This window comes from Xiphophorus maculatus, chromosome 2 (assembly GCF_002775205.1).
Source record: "Xiphophorus maculatus strain JP 163 A chromosome 2, X_maculatus-5.0-male, whole genome shotgun sequence".
NCBI lineage: Eukaryota > Metazoa > Chordata > Actinopteri > Cyprinodontiformes > Poeciliidae > Xiphophorus > Xiphophorus maculatus.
In genome coordinates this window covers 1515426-1533834 of record NC_036444.1, presented here as the reverse complement: position 1 = coordinate 1533834, position 18409 = coordinate 1515426, and the positions used below count along the sequence as shown (strand labels likewise).

The window sequence follows — 18409 nt, the reverse complement described above, 5'->3', positions numbered from 1 at the left end:
GTAAAACTCAAAAGAGCTCAACAACAAATATCTTTATTGTTGAGCTCACATTTCTATTTATTCAATAATTTAGTAGTAAAGGAAGTTTTTTGAATTGAGAATGTTGCTTATTTATAACTTTCGACTAAAATTCACTTAATTACAGATCTGGCAATTAGATTAAAATTATCATCTAATACCTCCACTAGTTTATTAACCTGCTTTAAACTTCCCTATATGCGGTTTCAAAGTTGACAGGTTGCACTACAGTTGAAAGAAATGTAACAAATGGGAGCTAAACCTGATTTAAATGTATTTTTAAAAAGAAAAAACAACAACTCTAACCTTAAATTTAGTTCAAACCCCAGAAAAACAGGCTGAAGTTTAATGAAGCTGTTGTGTTTCAGCAGAAAGCCTGCAGACTCAGTAATTACTTCTGATTATTTATGCTGGAAAAGTTCCCAAACAGAAACCAGTGAGGGGCGGGCCGGGCTCACAGCTACACCCCCATCAAGGTGACTTTGGAGGGAGACCAGAACCAAGCTGGCCCGCTGGAAGCCGGTCCCTGAGCTCCTGAGTGCCGCTGGTTGGACCCGGACGGACCCGAACGGACCGCGGACCAGTGACGGGGACGCGCATGGAGCCGCCGCTGCTCGGCTTTGGATTTGCTGGGAAAAAGGGAGCGCGATTCTGAAAACATACTTTTATTTTCGGTCTTTGTTCGACCTTACAGTGAAATCCTCAGAATCGGTCAGTCTGAATGATTGAGCGGGTCATGGATGAGGAGAAAATGGAGAGCTTCAACCGGGTCGCCTTTCGGAGGAAGCAGCGCAGTCTGGACATGGGGCATGGACGCGCTACAGGTGGGTTTCATGGGCATGTTCTCACTCTGCCTCTCTGCTCTGGTTTCATGCGTTTTATACCAACTGCATTTCTAAAATCCCCCAGAATAAATTAGTTTTATCCCATTGTATGGCTTTAATGTTGGGTTGGCGCTCACGTGTTTCCCTCAAAGTGATTGGGAAAGCTTGGAGACAGCTGCAGGCCTTGTTTACCCATCATCGCTGCTGTCAGAGGCAAGTCAGAGGCAAGTCAGAGACAAGTCCCAGCCTGCTGGCGGCATCGGTGGCTGCAGGGCAACATTTTCCTCCAATGTAAAGGAGATGAACGGCTCTACTGGAGGAACACTGGAGGAACTGTTACTGCAGCTCTTTGTTCCAGCCTTAGTTATCAAAACTGATCCAACAGTTTACATCAGTTCAAAGCTGTGATATATGGGGTGCCACACAGTCAAAATTAACTGCAACACTTTGGGTTATTTAGCCTGTCAGAAGAGAAAGAAAATGTAGATTCATTTTTCATAGTCATATTTTTACCATGTTATTCAATCATTTATAAATGATCAGGTTTCATAGAAAATATTTATCCTGAAGCAAAATATTTATTTAGCAGGTTACATATTTAGTTTGCTAAATATTTAGTTAATAAACTAAATATTTTATTAAATATTATTTAGCTACAAATTAAATATTTTGTTTGTTGTTGCTGTTTAGGATTTTTTGTCCATTTGTACAACATTTCAGCTCAAAACAATTAAAGTATGAGCTTTTTAAGGCAATGCAGATGTTCAACAGTGACTATCTGCTAGTTGGAATTTATATGGAAGTTCTTAAGAACCAGCTTTTATTTTGATAGTCCACTAACGTTTATCGGCAAGTGAATTTGCATATTAGCTTAATATGTGACTCAGAGGAAGCTAAATACTTAGTTAAATTGAGCTAAATAGTTGCTGAACTAAATATTTAGCTCAAAAAATATGAAATCAAAAAGCTATTTAATTCCAAACTAAATATTTAGCTCTGAGCCAGTAAATTATTTAGCTAGCACAGAGCTAAATATTTAGCTTGCAAATTAAAATGTTTGAAGCTGACATTTATTAAGGAATGAATAGCTTTGTTTAAATATGAACTCATTTTTTTCTCTTTTGACAGGCTACATAACCCAAATTATTGGGTAATTTTTGACTGTTTTTGTCACAAATGGCACTCCATATCATAATGGATCTTTGCAAACATGCAGCTGCAGATTTAGTCAGAAAGTCTTCTCAGAACCTGCTCCATGTTCAGGCTGTTTGCTCTGTTTGGGCTTGACTGTCTGAGGCAGGAAGAGTTTTATCTTTGAACTGCTACTTGTGTAAACACGCTGCTGAGGATACTTAGCCGCGCTCTTAGTCAGACTTGAACTTTTCTTTGTGCTTGGTGGGGGCAGCGTTCACACTAGGTAACACTTCAGCTCATATAATAGTGGTGGCGGTTTCGTAAAGTCAGCTCCAGTCACAGGTTATGAACTGGTTCAGGAAGTGAGGTAGACTCTGGGTCACTCCCAGGTAGAGTCGCACCTTGAATCATCCGATGTGAGCGTTCATCAGCATAGCTGCTGTTTTGCACCATTAGCATGTAATACGCCTGGTACTTTAGACTCTGTGCTTGTTTTTATCTGTCTCTGAGAATACTTTATGATGGCTGAAGCCTCCATAAAGTATTCTCAAGCCCCCTAAATAATTTGGTGTGGTTTTTTGTTGTTATTATTATTATTATTATTACCGTATTACTAATATGAAGATGGACGATGGAATGGGTTTCTTTGTTTTTTTTTTGTTGTTACAAAAAACTGCCAACAAATTCAAAATAATGTGACTGAAGTTTAAATAAAAAAATCATATAAACTATAATTTTTCACTCAAAATTGATAGCAAATCTTCCAGGTTCCCTTTACTTCATGTCATAATATTTTGGGCAATGGTTATAAAATATAGCTGGAATTGCTTGGAAGATGATGGAAGCTTAAAACTTTGCACAAATGTTCTTCAAAAGTGCAGCCATAGAAAATTATAACTATTTAAGCAATGTTTGCTAGGAAACCGTTTTATAATAGCAAATAACTGCTATTATTATTTTGTAATATTTTGTACAAAGATCTTTGTATTTCCCTAAACAATATCTTAAAACTGGAAAAGTAACTTGTCTGTTTTTGTTGCTGTTTGAGAATTTTTTACGTTTGCTCACATCCTGTTCATATTCTGGGGCCCAGGCCCCCATGTGTTCTTAGAAGCTATTGACGCCCCTGTTGTTGACCAAAAGATGTGGATCTCTGATTTATGGATCTAAATCTTAAGCAGTCATTTTGTTCAGTCATTGTTTTGGTTTTGTGGACATGCAGCAGCTCTGATATCAGCTACTTCAGTTCCTTCAGTTCCAGAACTTGCAGGAATCCATAACATCTGAACGTCTAAATCATTTCTGTTCGTTCTGGACACTGATTCAAATCCCTCTTTTCATGCAGTGTTGTTGTTGGATTTATCTTCATAGCGTTCTTGTGCCTCCATGTAGATAAAATGGATCATGTTTCTGTGACGTTCCTGAACTTCCTGGATCAAGGCGCTGGGTTCTGCTGCAGTCGTTGTCTCGGTTCGCTGCGCCTCGTAACGATGCAGAGCTTTCATCACGGCTGGATGATCCGGCTTTCCTTCAGACACAGACATCGTCTGCAGCCGTACGCCGCTCTACGTTTAACAAGCTTTAATTGGATTCTATGTTATAATGAAGACGGTTTTTTTATGTTTGGAGTTTTTTGTCTTCATCCCATTTTCCCAACAGGAATTGTTCAGAAATTATCTGTAATGTTTGGAAGTTTATTTCTCAGCAGTTTGTAACTAAATGAACATTGTAGTCGTAAAACATAAAGATAGGAATGATTTGCTATATTTTTAAAGCAAAATTTTGTTTTATTCTTTATAATGATCAATCAGTCAATGTTTTATAAAGATATTAATGATCCTCAAACTTCACCACAGTCTGATTTAGTTTTATTTGGTATTTTTAGAAGCAGTGAGAAGTGGAAGAAAAGTGGAGCTGATGGCTGCACTGTTGCCTTGCAGCAATAAAAAGTCTTGGGTTTGGTAGTGGAGGCAGCATCATGCTGTGGGGAAGCAGGTCAGAGTTGATGGGAAGATGGATGGAGCTAAATCCTAGAAGAAAACCAGCAGAAGAGCTGAGACTGGGGTCAAAGTTCACCGTCCCTCAGGCAACCACATCATGTGTTAGAATGGCCTAGTCAAAGTCTAGGCCTACATTCAACTGAGAATCTGTGACATGACTTGAAAACTGATGTACACAGATGTTCCTCATCTAATCTGTCTGAGCTTAAGATGCTTAAAGAAGTTAAATTTCACACGACTTGTAAAACTAGCGGAGATGAGACTGGAGTTTTTCCTCCCACTGTCGCCACATGCATCGTCGTGAAGGTGATTCCAGAAAGGTTTGATTCTTTCCACTTTTCATTTGTCAGATGAAATTTCAATGAAATATGTTGAACTTTGTGGTCGTAAAGTGTTAAAATATCCCGGCGTTCTGAATCCTGGGGAGCAGAACTGAAGCATCTTCAGAGTTTCCAGGTTTTTCCAGGAAACGTCAGGAGAACGGATTTGGATCTTGAACTGTAGCTTAGTGCTGGTGTTTCTGTGAAGACGGTCGGCTGTTTTCCAACAATGAGCTGCTTGTTGTTGGCTCAGAAAGGAGCAGTGGGACTGTATGAATTAGGAGCTGTGTGGCCTGCTGTTTCCCTCCACTGTCGCTCATTCATCTGGACCGGAACCGCCTCTGTGTCTCACTTCTACAGCCGCTTTGCTGAACCATTTCAGAGCAAGTGGCTCTGAAGTGCCAGTATTTTTATTTTGAAGATGGAAACGTCTTTGAAAAGTGATTATATTTGATAATTCATCTGTGTGAGAAACGTGCAACCCGAGCCGGCCCAAGGCATAAGCAACCCGAGCCGCTGCATTCAGCTTCCTAAGAGTCAGGGTAAATGTTTGAATTTCACACCTTAGCTCTAAAATATTTCGATTTTTTTTTACTTGAGAATATTGTTGAATTTGGTTTGATGGTTTTCAGTGGAGATAAAATTTAAGAACAATTTTTATCATTTTATTGTTACCATAGATACAATCTTATGCTACGCGTTTAATCTCCGTGTTTGAGCTTCGGTTTGTTCAAAAATTCATCTCAGCAAATAACAGTCAGTTTCCCTGGTGGTCTTGGTCGAGGCCCAGTCTTCCTCTGGTGTTCCTCAGGGTTCTGGTCTTGGTCCTTTTCTTCATCCATCTCCTCCCAGTTGGTCTTATTTTCAGAGAATCTGCTGTTCGTTTTCACAGCTCTGCAGATGACACCCAGCTGTCTCTCCACCATCTTTCCTTTCTGATCCCTCTGTGAAATTAAATTATGTTTTTGTCAAAACTCCCTTAAAGCTTTATTTAAAATATGTTTTTTATATTTACATCTTGTGATAGTATAATATAAGCATCTCCTTCTCCCAGTACTAACTGTAGTAAAGCATCACTCAGTCAGAAACAACCAATCAGACAGGTGAAGGGTTTTAGCGCTGTCAATCACCGTTGTGTATGTGCTGCTCACATCCTCCCCCTTTCTTTCTGCTGCCAATCAACACGAGGTTGATTGGCAGCGCTAGGCCCCTCCTCTTGGCTCTGACTGCTTGTTCTTGACCAGGAGTGGATCTTTTCACAGATTATCTGTCTCATATTATACTATCATGTCAAATATGGGAAACCTTATTTCTGTAAAAGTTTCATTTTGCACTACGAGGAACTCCAAGATAACAGGATATAACTGTTTTAAAGTCATTCCAGAGTTTCTCCCTGTGGGATCATCAATAGCACTTTATCTCTGGGATCTCCTCCGTCTGAATATTTTGTCTTTGGAACGACAGCCGTCTCCGTCCGTCTCTCTGCTCAGAACAGCCGTCCTCATCAATGTCCCTTCTTGATTAGATGACGGTAACTTCCTCCTCTCAGCTTTTCCTCTTAAAATCATTCATTTTAAAATCATTTATTATCCTCACAAGCCACCTTATAACTAGTTATAGTCCAACAGTTTAATAGCAGTAGCCAAATAGCCAATCACACGGCAGCGTTCAGGCTTAGGAACTGAGGGTTACTGTAATCCAGGTGTCTCGTTCTTGCATAATGTAATACCTGAGCTGCTCCTTAATGGAGTTTCAATAGATATCCACACCTGGGTCAGGTGATAGCAGCCACGATGCTAAAGGTCACAGGGAGTGTTGGAAGAAGAAAAATGACCCAGGAAGGAAAAAATGAACAAACCTATAAAACTATTCTGGTCAGTCACTCAGTTCACTTCCTTAAGGTATTTATCTTCAAAGTGTCCATAAATAAAATCTGCAGCTGTTCAGTAGTTTTTTACCTTTAGCTATAAGATATAACAGATTATTAGATGAAGGAAAGCAGAAGTGGTTTTTTTTCTTCTCTTTATACAACCTGCAGGAATATTTCAAGCTATGCTGCTTGTGTAACCTGAAGATGACGTCATTTATCTGCTCAGTTGGTCATCGGTGGGGTTTTTAGTTGCATGTAACAGGATATGGCGAATTCCTGTTTGAGTAATAAAACCCAGAAGATGCAGAAATACTGACAGATGAAGGGCGTTGCTGTAGCAGTACCAGGAACTTCCAGTAGGTGGAGACAAATACCAAGAGTTGTTTTTTCTTACTGCTGAAATGAACCCAAGTTTAAAAATGCGAAACTTTTTCTTTCTTTTTTTTAGATTACATTTTTAAATGTATTTATGTTATGTCTTAATTTTTAGTTTATTTCTAGTTTTGTCGAAATCAAACATCAACACTTCATTTGCTGCAAAGCATTGATTTATTAGTTTACAATATTGGAGACATTGTATAAAACAGTCGTGTCTGTCTGATTTAAAATGTTATCTAACTTGTTCCTAAAACAGAGTTGAGTAGAAACTAGCTACATTTACATGAGTAACTTTTTTTAAGGAAAAATACTTCTAGAAGCAGTTGTACTACTTTGTACTCTATATTTTAATTTTATCATTAATTCTACTCTCAAACAAAAATGTGCCGTTTACAGACGCTCAGCTGCAGTTTATGTTGAAGTGAGACCTCTTGCTTGTGCACAAGCTTTGTTGCTATTTCCTGTCTGTTGAGTCTATTGTAGCATTTCAAGATAAAACACTGTGTTGTTACTGAAGTACTTTTCATCACATAAGATATGTTACTTATTATATATTAGTTTCATACATTTCATATTGAAAAAAATAGATTTAGAAAAGTGTTTCAGCTTAAAGCTTATTTTGTAATTTTTTAAATTAAAATATTTCTTTCTTTTTTCTTTTATGTGCTTGTTGCAATAAACAATAAATAAATTAATTACATAATGAATTAAAACAAGCTCAATAATTTCCATTTGCATGATTTATAGTTTTTTCTTTTCTTCCTTTCTGGATATAAAAGTTTTCAGTTTGGTGTTTTGGTCTCAATTCAACCTTTTCTTTTGAAGGACAGTTTTGTTTACAGAGACTTCATAATTCATTTTATTTGTTGTTTATTTTAGATATTTAAAATGTCTTCTAGTTTAAATTCTAACAAACATTTATTGATCTTTGAGCATATGTTCTTGCGTTATCAAGGTTTCCCTGGTTGGGCTCTAGAGCCGTCATTCATCTAGCAGCCTGCCGTGTTTTTGAGTTAAAAAATGTTTAAAGTTGACAGGAAATTTGAAAATATTACTTGATAATTATGTGTTATTAAAAGATTGGAAGGTTAATACCTGAACACCAACTATAAAATCTTAAAAACTGCAAACACTGATTTATTATGTCAATTCCATTATATTACTGGAAAATGTTGTCAAAGCAACAATATTGCAATAACTTCTGGAACAATTTATCATCCAGCAACATTAGTTATCATGTTGCGTAGGTAAATATTTGTTGACGCAGTTCCACCCTAACTTGAGTAAAATCTTTGGATACTTTGCTCACCTTTGTGCAGAAATGATCCTCTGTTTCAGCCGCAGAGTGAGAAGGAAACTTGTTTTTCTTTCCATTCGCCAGCTGCAGCTTCCTGACTGGGATGTGTGTTGCTTCCCTCTCCTGACTGGTATTGTTTGATAGCGAGGCTTTTCCCAGAAACCTCCCGTATTCTTCTTTACCTTTTGAGTTCCAGCTGAGCTAAAGACCAAGATGGACGTTCAGAAGGAAGTTTGAGTGAAACTCCTCAAGCTGATTGAGAAATCTTGTCTGTTTGAAATCCGGGATATTCCTTCCCCAGAAGACGGACAGATCTAAAGACGCTGCAGGATGGATGATTCTTTCTCTTCACTTGATCTGAGGAGCAGAACAGCAGGTCTCTTCTGACAGGAAGGAAGGAAGTCCAGTTCACTAAACACAGGAGTATTTTTGACTTTCACACACCTTCACTTCTCCTCTTGGACACAACATGGACTACCTTTATTCCCATCTGAGTTGGTTAGAAGCTGGTAGTTCTGGACTTCATAATGAATTAACGTTCACTGATTAGCTGACCTTGAGTGGACTGACTATGAAACGGCGACGCAAGTACAAGTTTTGGAGCCGGAAAGGTAAAAACTCAAAGATGTGTCTGCTCTGCTGTTATGGTAAGATCTGGAAACTCCTCGTTTTTTGTTTTGTTTTGTTTTTAAGCGTGAGTCGATGCTACAGAAATGCATTTTCATCCTTCCCTGTCTGGCTTTCAGCTCATCTGTTTTCTGGATCAAGTTTCTAATCCTATTATCTTGCTTTCCTTCTGATAAGCCATTAATTTTGCTGCTGGGTGGTTTGTGTAAACGCTCCCGCTGTAGAAAGCGAACCATCTTTAGGAAGTGCAGCAGAAGCATGCCTGTGTTTTCTTTCCAAACAGTGGCTGTTCCCGGGAGCCAATGTGGATTTAGCAAACTGCTTCAGTATCGTTGGAGTTCAGCAGCAAGAGAGAAAGAATTTAAATCCGCCACGCTGTAAAAGAGAGACTGTTCTGTTCTCAGAGGCCTGGGAACCGTTTCCCCCTCTTAGACCGCTCTGGCCTTTTGGCAGCTTCCCCAGTGGCCCATTTACTGTTTTCATGCTGCGCTGCAGTGGAGACAGCGATTCATACGTTTAAAGCCTTCAGCCGTTTACATTGTCTGAGATGCTTTGCACCGTTGGTGAAGGAGGCTGCATCAACCTTCGCCTGCAGGAGGAAACGGAGTGAAACTTTCTGCTCCCTCCTGATTGGCAGGAAGGAAAAGGCCCGGGTCCTTTCACCACGCTCATTGTTTCAGCGTGAGACCAACACAACGCCGTTCCAGTTGGGTTGGCTTTCTGTTTCTACAGGAACCAACTGTAGCTGCCTCTGATGTGAGGAAATGTTAAGAATGTATAAAGTTTTTGTTTATTTCTGTAAGTTTCGATATTCTCAGCCTGATTGGTGGAATTTCATCGCAGCCCTGGCTGATGGTGCAGCATATTACTGTAAAAATCTTTCGAGACGGTATAAAAAGTTACATGTTCAACCTTCAGGTCATATTTTTATATTTCCCATTAGCCACTAGATGGCCATTCTTCAAGATGGCTGTCGTTTTTCATCCTTTCAAACTAATTATTGCCATAAATTGTTACCCATTTTCAAAACTTAGATTAATTTTGTGTCACATTATTTGTTTTTGACTTTGGTTATCCTGTTCATACAACTTTAAGTAATAATATGTTTAAAAAAATTAGATGCCAACTAAAACCAAAACTGAGAACTTTGCTGTTTTGCAAGGAGATGATCAATCAGTCAATCAATCAAGTTTATCTGTGTGGCACATTTGAGCAACAAGGCAGTTCAAAGTGCTTTGCATCATATAAACACAAAATAAGAAGCAACATAGAGTCGACAATTGAGAAAGGAGTGACAAACATTACATTTTGATGAGATTTTTGACAAGATGTGACGCAGGTTGTCGTCTTCTATGGTTAGCTTGTCATTCAGCCAATTTCTTTTTAATGTGGTTAGTGTTGGCGTCTGATAATTTTTGGTTTCTCTAGCGTTTGCTTATGCTAAGTATTTTTTGTGTTTATTTCTGCAATTTTGGTTCTGTTGCTGTTTTTTGTGTGTTTACCTGAGCTAAGATTGCAGGTTAGCAGGTTGGTGAACACAACTCTTTGGTTAGATATGACTAGTAACTCCTGCTGATTTTAGTGAACTTATTCTCCATTACTAACATGGCGGCTATTTTAAAAAATGTCCATCAGAAAAAGGACATAGAAGATCAAAAAATATATATATATAATTTCTATGCTTCAAAATATGTACAATGTGACACCAAGATACAATTATTGGCAATTTTAGTGTAAAAATAATTTTTGATGACAACCATCTTGAAAAGTAAAAAAATTCAATAAATTTTATTTCTGTGTTGAGCTGATGTGACACCAAGCATTTTAATCTGTTTTTGTGCAAAAATATATTTTAGTTGAGTACGTCATTGTGAAAAACGTCTTCTTAAATTTTTCAGTGATTAATGTGTTTCATAAAAAAAGCAAACCCCTGGGTGAATGTGACTGCACTTCAAAGTGATTTCATTGGTCACTGTGAGGAGACAGGTGTGCAAAATCTATTCCTGTGGTCGTTTTGTTTTAGCACCTTGGATCACTTCCTCTCACTTCACAGAAATCTCAACCAATTAAAATACCATTTGTGGTTAAAGTTCCAGGTGTATGAAATCCTCTGCAGGGTTTCGTAAATTAAAAGTTAATGCATGTAAGAGCTGCATAAACAAACAGGAACACAGTTTACGATGTGTTGCACCAATAAAGATGGCTGTTTGCTCATTACCTGTCATACAGGCAGTTATACATAAAAAGTTTCTTAATTTGCTTCTATTTCTGTAATTATACAAAAATTTATCTACAACGGTTTTGATTTTTGTTTTAATTAAAGATTAATTCATAGAACCAGAATTTGAGGAGTGATTCCTCTCTAGGCCAGCAGGGGGAGACTCCTCTAGTTCAGAAGCCTTATAGAAAAAATGTCCCGTTCTTCATTTGACATGTAGCATAAATATATTAGTTTTGTTTGTTGTTGTTGTTGTTTTTAAGTGAGCAGGTTAAGCGACACATACTGAGATTTTTAGCAGGTTCTAATGTTAGAATCTGCAGCCGTTCAGGGTGACGCCTGCATGGCCTGCAGAATGCACTCAGCTCCACTCTAGGTGAAAGATTGTTCTTGGCTGATTAAAAATATGTTGATGTTAGATGCAATGAAACCTGTTTATCTGCAGCTTGTAAAACAATTACTGCATATAATTAGAGATGAGCGACTTCATAAGCTCGTAAGAGTGAGTTTGTACTGATGAGACTTTTATAGGCAATGCCAGGCTACAGTCTGACCAGATGCTGTTTGAGATATTAAGAAATTCTCTGCAACATGCATAGTATTTCAGAATGGAGCAAAATTATTTTAAATTTTTTTTAAAAAACACCCAGCCGGTCAAAGGTTGGAAAGTTTGTACAATTGTGCATCTGTTTGCAGCCATTTTCATGTGCATAAAGTGTAAACATTGAGTGAAGGGGGCGTGGCTAGCAGCAGCTCATTTGCATAAAAGTGACAGAGACATTAAAGCAGCTCATTCTGAAAGGACCTCAACAGAGGCAGAACTGAGGAGATAAAATCTCATTATCTGAGAATGATTTTTGCAGAAAAATGTAACAAACATGTTTTGACTTGTCCTCGCTGCCTGAAAAAGGAATAATAGGCCCCTTTTCAGAGAGCGTTTCCACCAGCTCTGTTTGGTCCACTTTATTCCACCTCCAGTTCATCTGTCTAGTCTGGTTAATTTGGGGGAGAGTGATCGAACTCTGAGGACCAAAAAACCAAACTCTGGTCCACCTACAAACCTCGGTCTGGGTTCAGTTGCAGTTCGAATGTGTATGTGAACGCCAAGTGGACTGGAGACCGCTCCAAAAGCAGGAAGTGGACTACAGCAGGGCATTCTGGGTAAATACAACCAAAGCTAACATGCTAGTCTAGCACTAGGAGAAATGGCTCCTGGTCTTTAGCCAAAGACTAAAGAGAAATCCTCCAACACTAAAATCTGACGCCTCCATCTTGTTTCCATCTGGTGAAGAAGGAAGTTGGTCTCAGTGTCTTCAGAGGTTTTTATGTCGTTTCCTTCAGTGGTTCTTAGTGCAGCGCCCCCACAGGCCAGGAGGGGAACAGGTTGGTTTGACTCAGAGCAGAGAGGAAGAGAACCACAGCTGAAGGTGGATCAGATGGTGAAGTTCTGGATCCAGTAGAACCGGGTCGACTGGACTGTGAAAACTCAGAACAAAGTGCATTTAAAAAACACGGTGCTCATTGTTGTTGTTGTTTTGCTTACTGACTGATTATTCAGTTTTAAAAACATCTGAAAATATGGACCTGGTTTCCAGGTAGTTTGTTTTAGTTTGTTATATGAATCAGATTTTCTATTTTGTCGCTTCATCAATAATTAGATTTGCTAATTTATTAATAACTGGAACAGTATAACTTTCTCCCTTTGCAGTTTTGACATTGTAGCCTGTTCTGATTTATGCAGCCATTTTAAATGCTTCTATTAGTGTTACTATTATTATATCATCTCCAACTCTTCTTCAAAAATGATTACGTACCAAAAACTATATTTAAATCCTTCAGAATGACACCTCAGCCTTTTACAGCGCCTGTCCAGATCTGCTGAAGTGTTTCATAATGTAAAGAGGAACATCCATCCTGACAGGCAGCATGTGATCGCTGAAGCATCGACAAGATAATTGACTCTGTGCAGGAAACACGTAACGCTTACACAACACTCTTCATTATCTAACCCAGAGATTGTTTTTTTTTTTTTTCTAATTACCAGTAGATCACAGCAACACTTGACTTAATGAACTGGATTTTCAGAAGATCAACAAATATTTATGTATGTTTTGCGCTCATGTCTCTCCTCATTAACATGAAACTGTTGAAACAGTTGAAATGAGCCTGGGAGGTTCTCATCAGCCAGTTTATTAATTCAGGTTGGATTAATGTCGGATTAGTTTTGTGTGTTTACCTCGAGGAAAGATGAAGAAGATGAGGCGGATAATGGACCAGGCACTTTTCTCACCCTAAATAAACTAATTAATCAATTTGGTTCCTTTCAGCCGTTTCATTATTCCTCTTGCAGTGTCGTTATTCAGCTGACGCTCATTTTAGCAGGTAGACATGGTTTTTTTTAATATATCGGTGATTTTAGGGTCAGTGACTCAGACTTCAATGCTGACTCGTTTCCTTTCTTAAATGTTCTTTACAGACTCTGATTCAGCCTCTGGAGTCTTGTTTGTTACATTCCTATTGCTTTTGATCTCACTTGTGCATACATTAACTTGCTTGTGTCGGCACATAACACCAATCCTTCAGCGCTGGATTTCATTATGTGTGTCGGTAATGAGAGTCAATAAAAACAGCGAGGGCTCTGATGCATTGTGTGCATGCAGTTTACATGATCTGGGTTTAATTAATGTGGGTGGGGGGCGTGTGGGGGTGCAGGGGGCGTTCGCTGTGCATTAGAGATGAGGAGGTGGTGAGTCATGGCCTGCAGACGTTCGTCCAGTGGGAGGACAAAGAGGTGGACAGGCTGGTGAAACAGGAGACAGAGGAGGCTGTGAGGAGGTAGAAAAAAGTGTGATACTGGTTGTGTGTTTGTGTGGGAGGAAGGTAGTGAGGCATCTGACTCTATTAAATCTCTGCATATAATCAAATGTCTGACAGAAACATCCTGTTATGTGCACAATTGTCTGCTTCATGTTTCTGTGCAAACAATAGTCAATTAAACAAGTTCTCATTTATTTTAATTTTGACTTCTGCAAATGTTTTATAATGACTTTAAATACCATATAAATATATTGGCCTAAATATATTTTCCTATCAACCTATAAGTTGTTGTCTGCTATGCTTAAAAACTCATAATTACATCAGAAACGAGTTATATATCAAATATATATAAAATATATTTTTTATATTTTTTCACCTACAAAGGTCACTGTTTTTTCACTGGTGCAATGCATGCTGGGCCGATGAGGCAGATAGGTTGTGGTGGACCAGAGTCTGTAAACAAAAGAAGTAGTCATGGTGATGGAGGCTGATCAGCGCCGCCCACAAAACGTCTCCATGTGTCGTTAAACACGAAACGTCAAGTTAATGTGATTACTGTTTACTGAACCAGCAGGAGCTAACAGCAGCTGATAACATTAGCTAGAGCTAGCAGCAATAGCAGGAGCTAACACCATTAGCAGCAGCTAAAGTGAAATCAGAACAAATTGGAAGTTAATGAATGAATGTTTAAAGTGAAGCATATTTGTAACAAACTGTTATAATAATGTAATAATGTTCTGATTTGATGCTAACTGTAAACAGCTTGAGATAGAAACTGGAGTTCTAACAACCAAACTCCAGCTTTTCTGACTGACTCTCCTCTTCATCCCTTTGTTCCTCCTCATCTTCATTTCATCATGTTTATTAAACGTACTATTATTTTTACCGTATAGCAGGTGTGATTTCCTTCCTCTTATTGTGTGCACTAAGGACTTCACAGCATGAGTATATTAAGCTGCATGTTTACCTGCCTGCCTGTAATCCATGCAAAAGGGTCTCTGCATGAGGCTCCCGCTGCAGACTGGACTGTGAATAAATACTGTAGGTATGAAAAAGTGTCACCATGGAAACGACAGACCATCCCTCAGATACCAATCAACCAGCATTTTGGTTTATAAGTTGATATTATTGCCAATATTATTTTTGAAGTGCTCCCCTTCCCCAGCTGCCCGACTCGTTTCTGGAACCCAATTTGTTTTTTAATGGTTCTTCCCGTAAAAGCCGCCTGGCGTCACATTAATGTGGCATAAATTATTTAATATTGTAGCATGTTCTGGAACCTGGAAGCTGAGAGGGACTTGCTCTGTGTTATTAGAGCCCACCCGTCACGTTGGGTTCGGATGTTTAGCTGAATCACCCCATCATCCCCGGAGGAAAATCACAACATCATCTTCCTCACATCATCTTCCTCCAGCTTTTGGTTCATTCTCCTCCTAAAACTCTGCTTAGAACCAAGCTAACTGTCTTGTTAATACAAATCAATAGAAACAGTGAACTATTTTTGAATTTAGGCGACAGACATTTGAATCCAACAGACAATATATCAGAAAACAAAACACAAAATATATGAAAGGTTTTATATTCAGAGCACCATCTGAGGATGAGATGTTAATTACTGAGCCTGTAAGTCCCTTCACCTTATTATTATCAGAATTAATCAGAAAATAGGTCATGCTGCGCTGCCGTTGGAGCCTCTTCAAGCAGTTAGTATGATGTGGTGAGTGAACCTTCATCAAAGCAAACAGTGTGTCCATTTAGTGGCTTGAGATTAACATATTTTATTATTGGGTTATTGTTGATAAGCAAAATATGACTTCTTTAGTTTTTTGTAAGTTTATTTAAAACAGGGACAATGTGCAAAAAACATTAATAAAAGGCTTAAGCTCATTTCCATCTGTAGTCCCTGAGCAGGTGAGTTAATAAAACAGTTTAATATCATAAATTATTCATTAAATGTCCTAATATATCCTATATACAATCACTAAAGTTGCTTACTTTTAAATTTAATTGAAATATCTCTTAAAATATGACCATTCTTTGCATGAGTAGGAACATTTTAATCTGCTTTTCTAAGTGAACACTTCCTACTTTTAATCCATCGACTAATTGACTATTACACATCCTGTAATTATTACCATCAAAAGCAACTTTCTGCATTTTTAAATTAACCACCATGTTTATGTGTCTTAGGTTTGACAGCTAATCTGTTTTAAATGAAGCTTCGTGTTTTTATTCCTGTTTCTTTGTTTTCCTCTAAAGTACTTTGAATTGTAGCCTTTCCTAAAAGTTTACAGGAAGCTGAGCATGAAGCATTCTTTCTCTCTGCTTAACAAGCAGGAATAGTTCGGCACGTGCATGGCACATTGTGCTGCTGGGGTTTTATTATTGCTCTCCAGACCCTCCACTCTCTAATTAGTGTGTGGTATAGTGAGGTCTAGCCACACTCACAGCATGGTTCAAGGTGTGTTTGAGATTAAGGGAGTCAGTAAGTCCTTTCATGTAGCTGCTGGAAAATATTAGATGTTAACGGCCAAACAAAGGCAGCGGTGGGAGTCGCTGGATCCACGTTGAATTTGCTGAGGTGAAAAATGAAAAACGAGAGCAGAGAGCTGCAACATAAAAATGTTCCAGAGGACGGTCAGGACTGTAACGGTGCCTTTCTGCAGTAGAAACCATTTGCATGTTTTGTTAGGTTTATTTGATATAAACAGACTGAACAGAACAGCATCCCATGCTGGTATCACAGTTTCTGCAGCGTGAGGTAATTTTAAACAGCACATCTAAAAATATTAGAAAGTGAATCAAGTCATTGATGTTGACTTAATGTTGACATAATGTTGACTACATATTCATAATCCTACATATAAAGCAATAAAATATAAAAACATGAATAAAACATTAAGCATACAGTTCCAGAGTTGTTTGTTTTTTGAACATTTGAAACTGGTTACAGACTTTAAATTGACAGGAAGTGAGTTCCCAGGTGCAGATCCTCTCTCAGATAGAAAACTTTGAGCTAAAGTGTTTCTGGATGGAACCGTAAAATAAGAACCTCTAGTAGATCTACTAATACCCTGCAATTTCTGTATGCTATCACTTAATGTTTGGGTGCAAGTCTGTTTAAACATCTAAACATTGTTTTTTGGGGTTTTTTCCCACCATGGTTTGAGTTTGAGTGCGTCACATTCAACCGACGCTTGTGAAAGCAGCGTTTCCTTCTACTTTAGCACCCACCGATGTCTGCAGGTCATTTTTTCAGCTGGGGGAAAGAAGCGCCGACTGTTCTTTCACACATCGTGACCAACCAACCCTCCCTTGTCACCCACAACCAGCACTATGATTCAGATGAGCTCATTGTATTTTAAACTCATCTCACCTATTTATCACTAGACTCAACCTTCAACCTCCCTGCATGCTTTTTATTTTTACTTAGCTTTTACTTTTGGGTATGTTTTAATGATAACATCTGAGTTCTTATCAAATGAATTCAGAAACTTAAAAAAGATATGCATGTCATCAAGCCAAAAAAAGTTAGTTCCTGAAATGAAGAGCTCTTAGGGGAAGTGGCAAGAGGTGCAAATTTGATACATATTCAGTCTTAAACTGAATATGGGTGGATAATGTTTTATTGTCTCTGTAAATATCTGAGAAATTATCTGTGAATGTCGGCTGTCATTTTTTTTCCAGATTTTAGTTTCTGAAGCTCCAGATTAGCAGCTGAAGGACTAAAAGTGTCAAAGTCTGTCAGAAAGTTTCTCAGCCACTGGAAGGTGTGATCACCTGCAAACTGACCCAGTTCTACCAGTTCTGACCTTAAAATTACGCAACTTGGAATTAAAAAAATTATTTGCTTAATGGAAATGTCATTTAAAAAAGAAGCTAACATTTTTTGATAGAAGGTTTTTGTGCTGTGAGGTGTTTTTTGGCTGTATTGTCATGTGATCAACAGCCGGATGTTTCTACTGGTGAAAAAGACGAAGACGGCAGGAAGTGGAAGACAGATGATGGCGTGACACGTTTTCTTTTATGACTTATTGCATAAATTGATGATTTTAACTATTTTTTATTTAATGGGAACAACATGAAATAAAAACCGTGTTGTTTCAACATTAGCAGAATATCAATAAAGTTTTGTGCTGATTTGTAATGGAAACTGCTGCTGATGAAACACGACTGGCAGCGTTCAGAACCTCCTGGATGTAGCAACAGCAGAATCTCTGTATGCATGTAGTGACAGTGGAGAGGAAAAGCTCCCTGTTAACAGAAAGAAACCTCTAGCAGAACCCGACCAGAACCAGAACGTGGCTCAGTACAAGCGGCAATTAGCCACGACCGACTGGAGGTTTAAGACAGAACATTAACACCCAGCTGTCCTAAAAACAGGAACTGGTTACTTTGATTAAATGTCAAGACAGTGAAAATTAAATGATGTGTCTTTTTACAGAGTATGTAAATGTCTGGTTTCCTCTGCAGCTCTTACTGACGCCTTGCCTAAAAGAGAAACAGCTTAACAGAGAAGTGCTGAGTCATCATTAGTGTGGGGTAAGAAAGTTTCAGCTTCTTGATCCTGGAAAGAGTCAAATTTACTGTATCAACAAATATTAAACCTTCTGAGACCATTCCACACAGCTCACTGTGAATATTAATTTGATAAACTAAAGAGGTTCATTTATGTTTTTTTATGCAGTTATGAGTTATGATTTGTCGTGTACATGATGATTTCAAAATTTCCCCTCTAGATAAAACTTCCCAGTTTCCCTTCCTGTTTTGGAAACATTTTCTGATTTGTTTTGTGAGAAGAGTGGGCGACTTTGTCTTTCGATCCCCGTAGAGTCCAGAACCGGCTTCTGGGCTCCGGATGTGACTGAAAAATGACCAGAGCGGAGTTGGGATTCTTCAGCCCCTT

General features: G+C 38.4%; 1 protein-coding gene across 5 annotated transcripts in view; it reads left to right on the top strand.

The window, feature by feature from the left end:
- Window positions 1-506: 506 nt before the first annotated feature.
- Window positions 507-18409, top strand: part of LOC102225684 (FYVE, RhoGEF and PH domain-containing protein 4) — a 60153-nt gene continuing 42250 nt past the window's right edge. For 2 of the 5 annotated variants that reach the window (XM_023343949.1, XM_023343920.1), the window contains exon 1: window positions 511-842. In XM_023343949.1, the coding sequence (XP_023199717.1) occupies window positions 740-842 (103 nt within the window). In that variant the 5' untranslated portion in view covers window positions 511-739. Of the gene's footprint in view, window positions 843-8308; window positions 8489-18409 lie in introns of those variants that run through there. The other 3 variants (XM_023343916.1, XM_023343939.1, XM_023343925.1) reach the window with 3 other exon arrangements.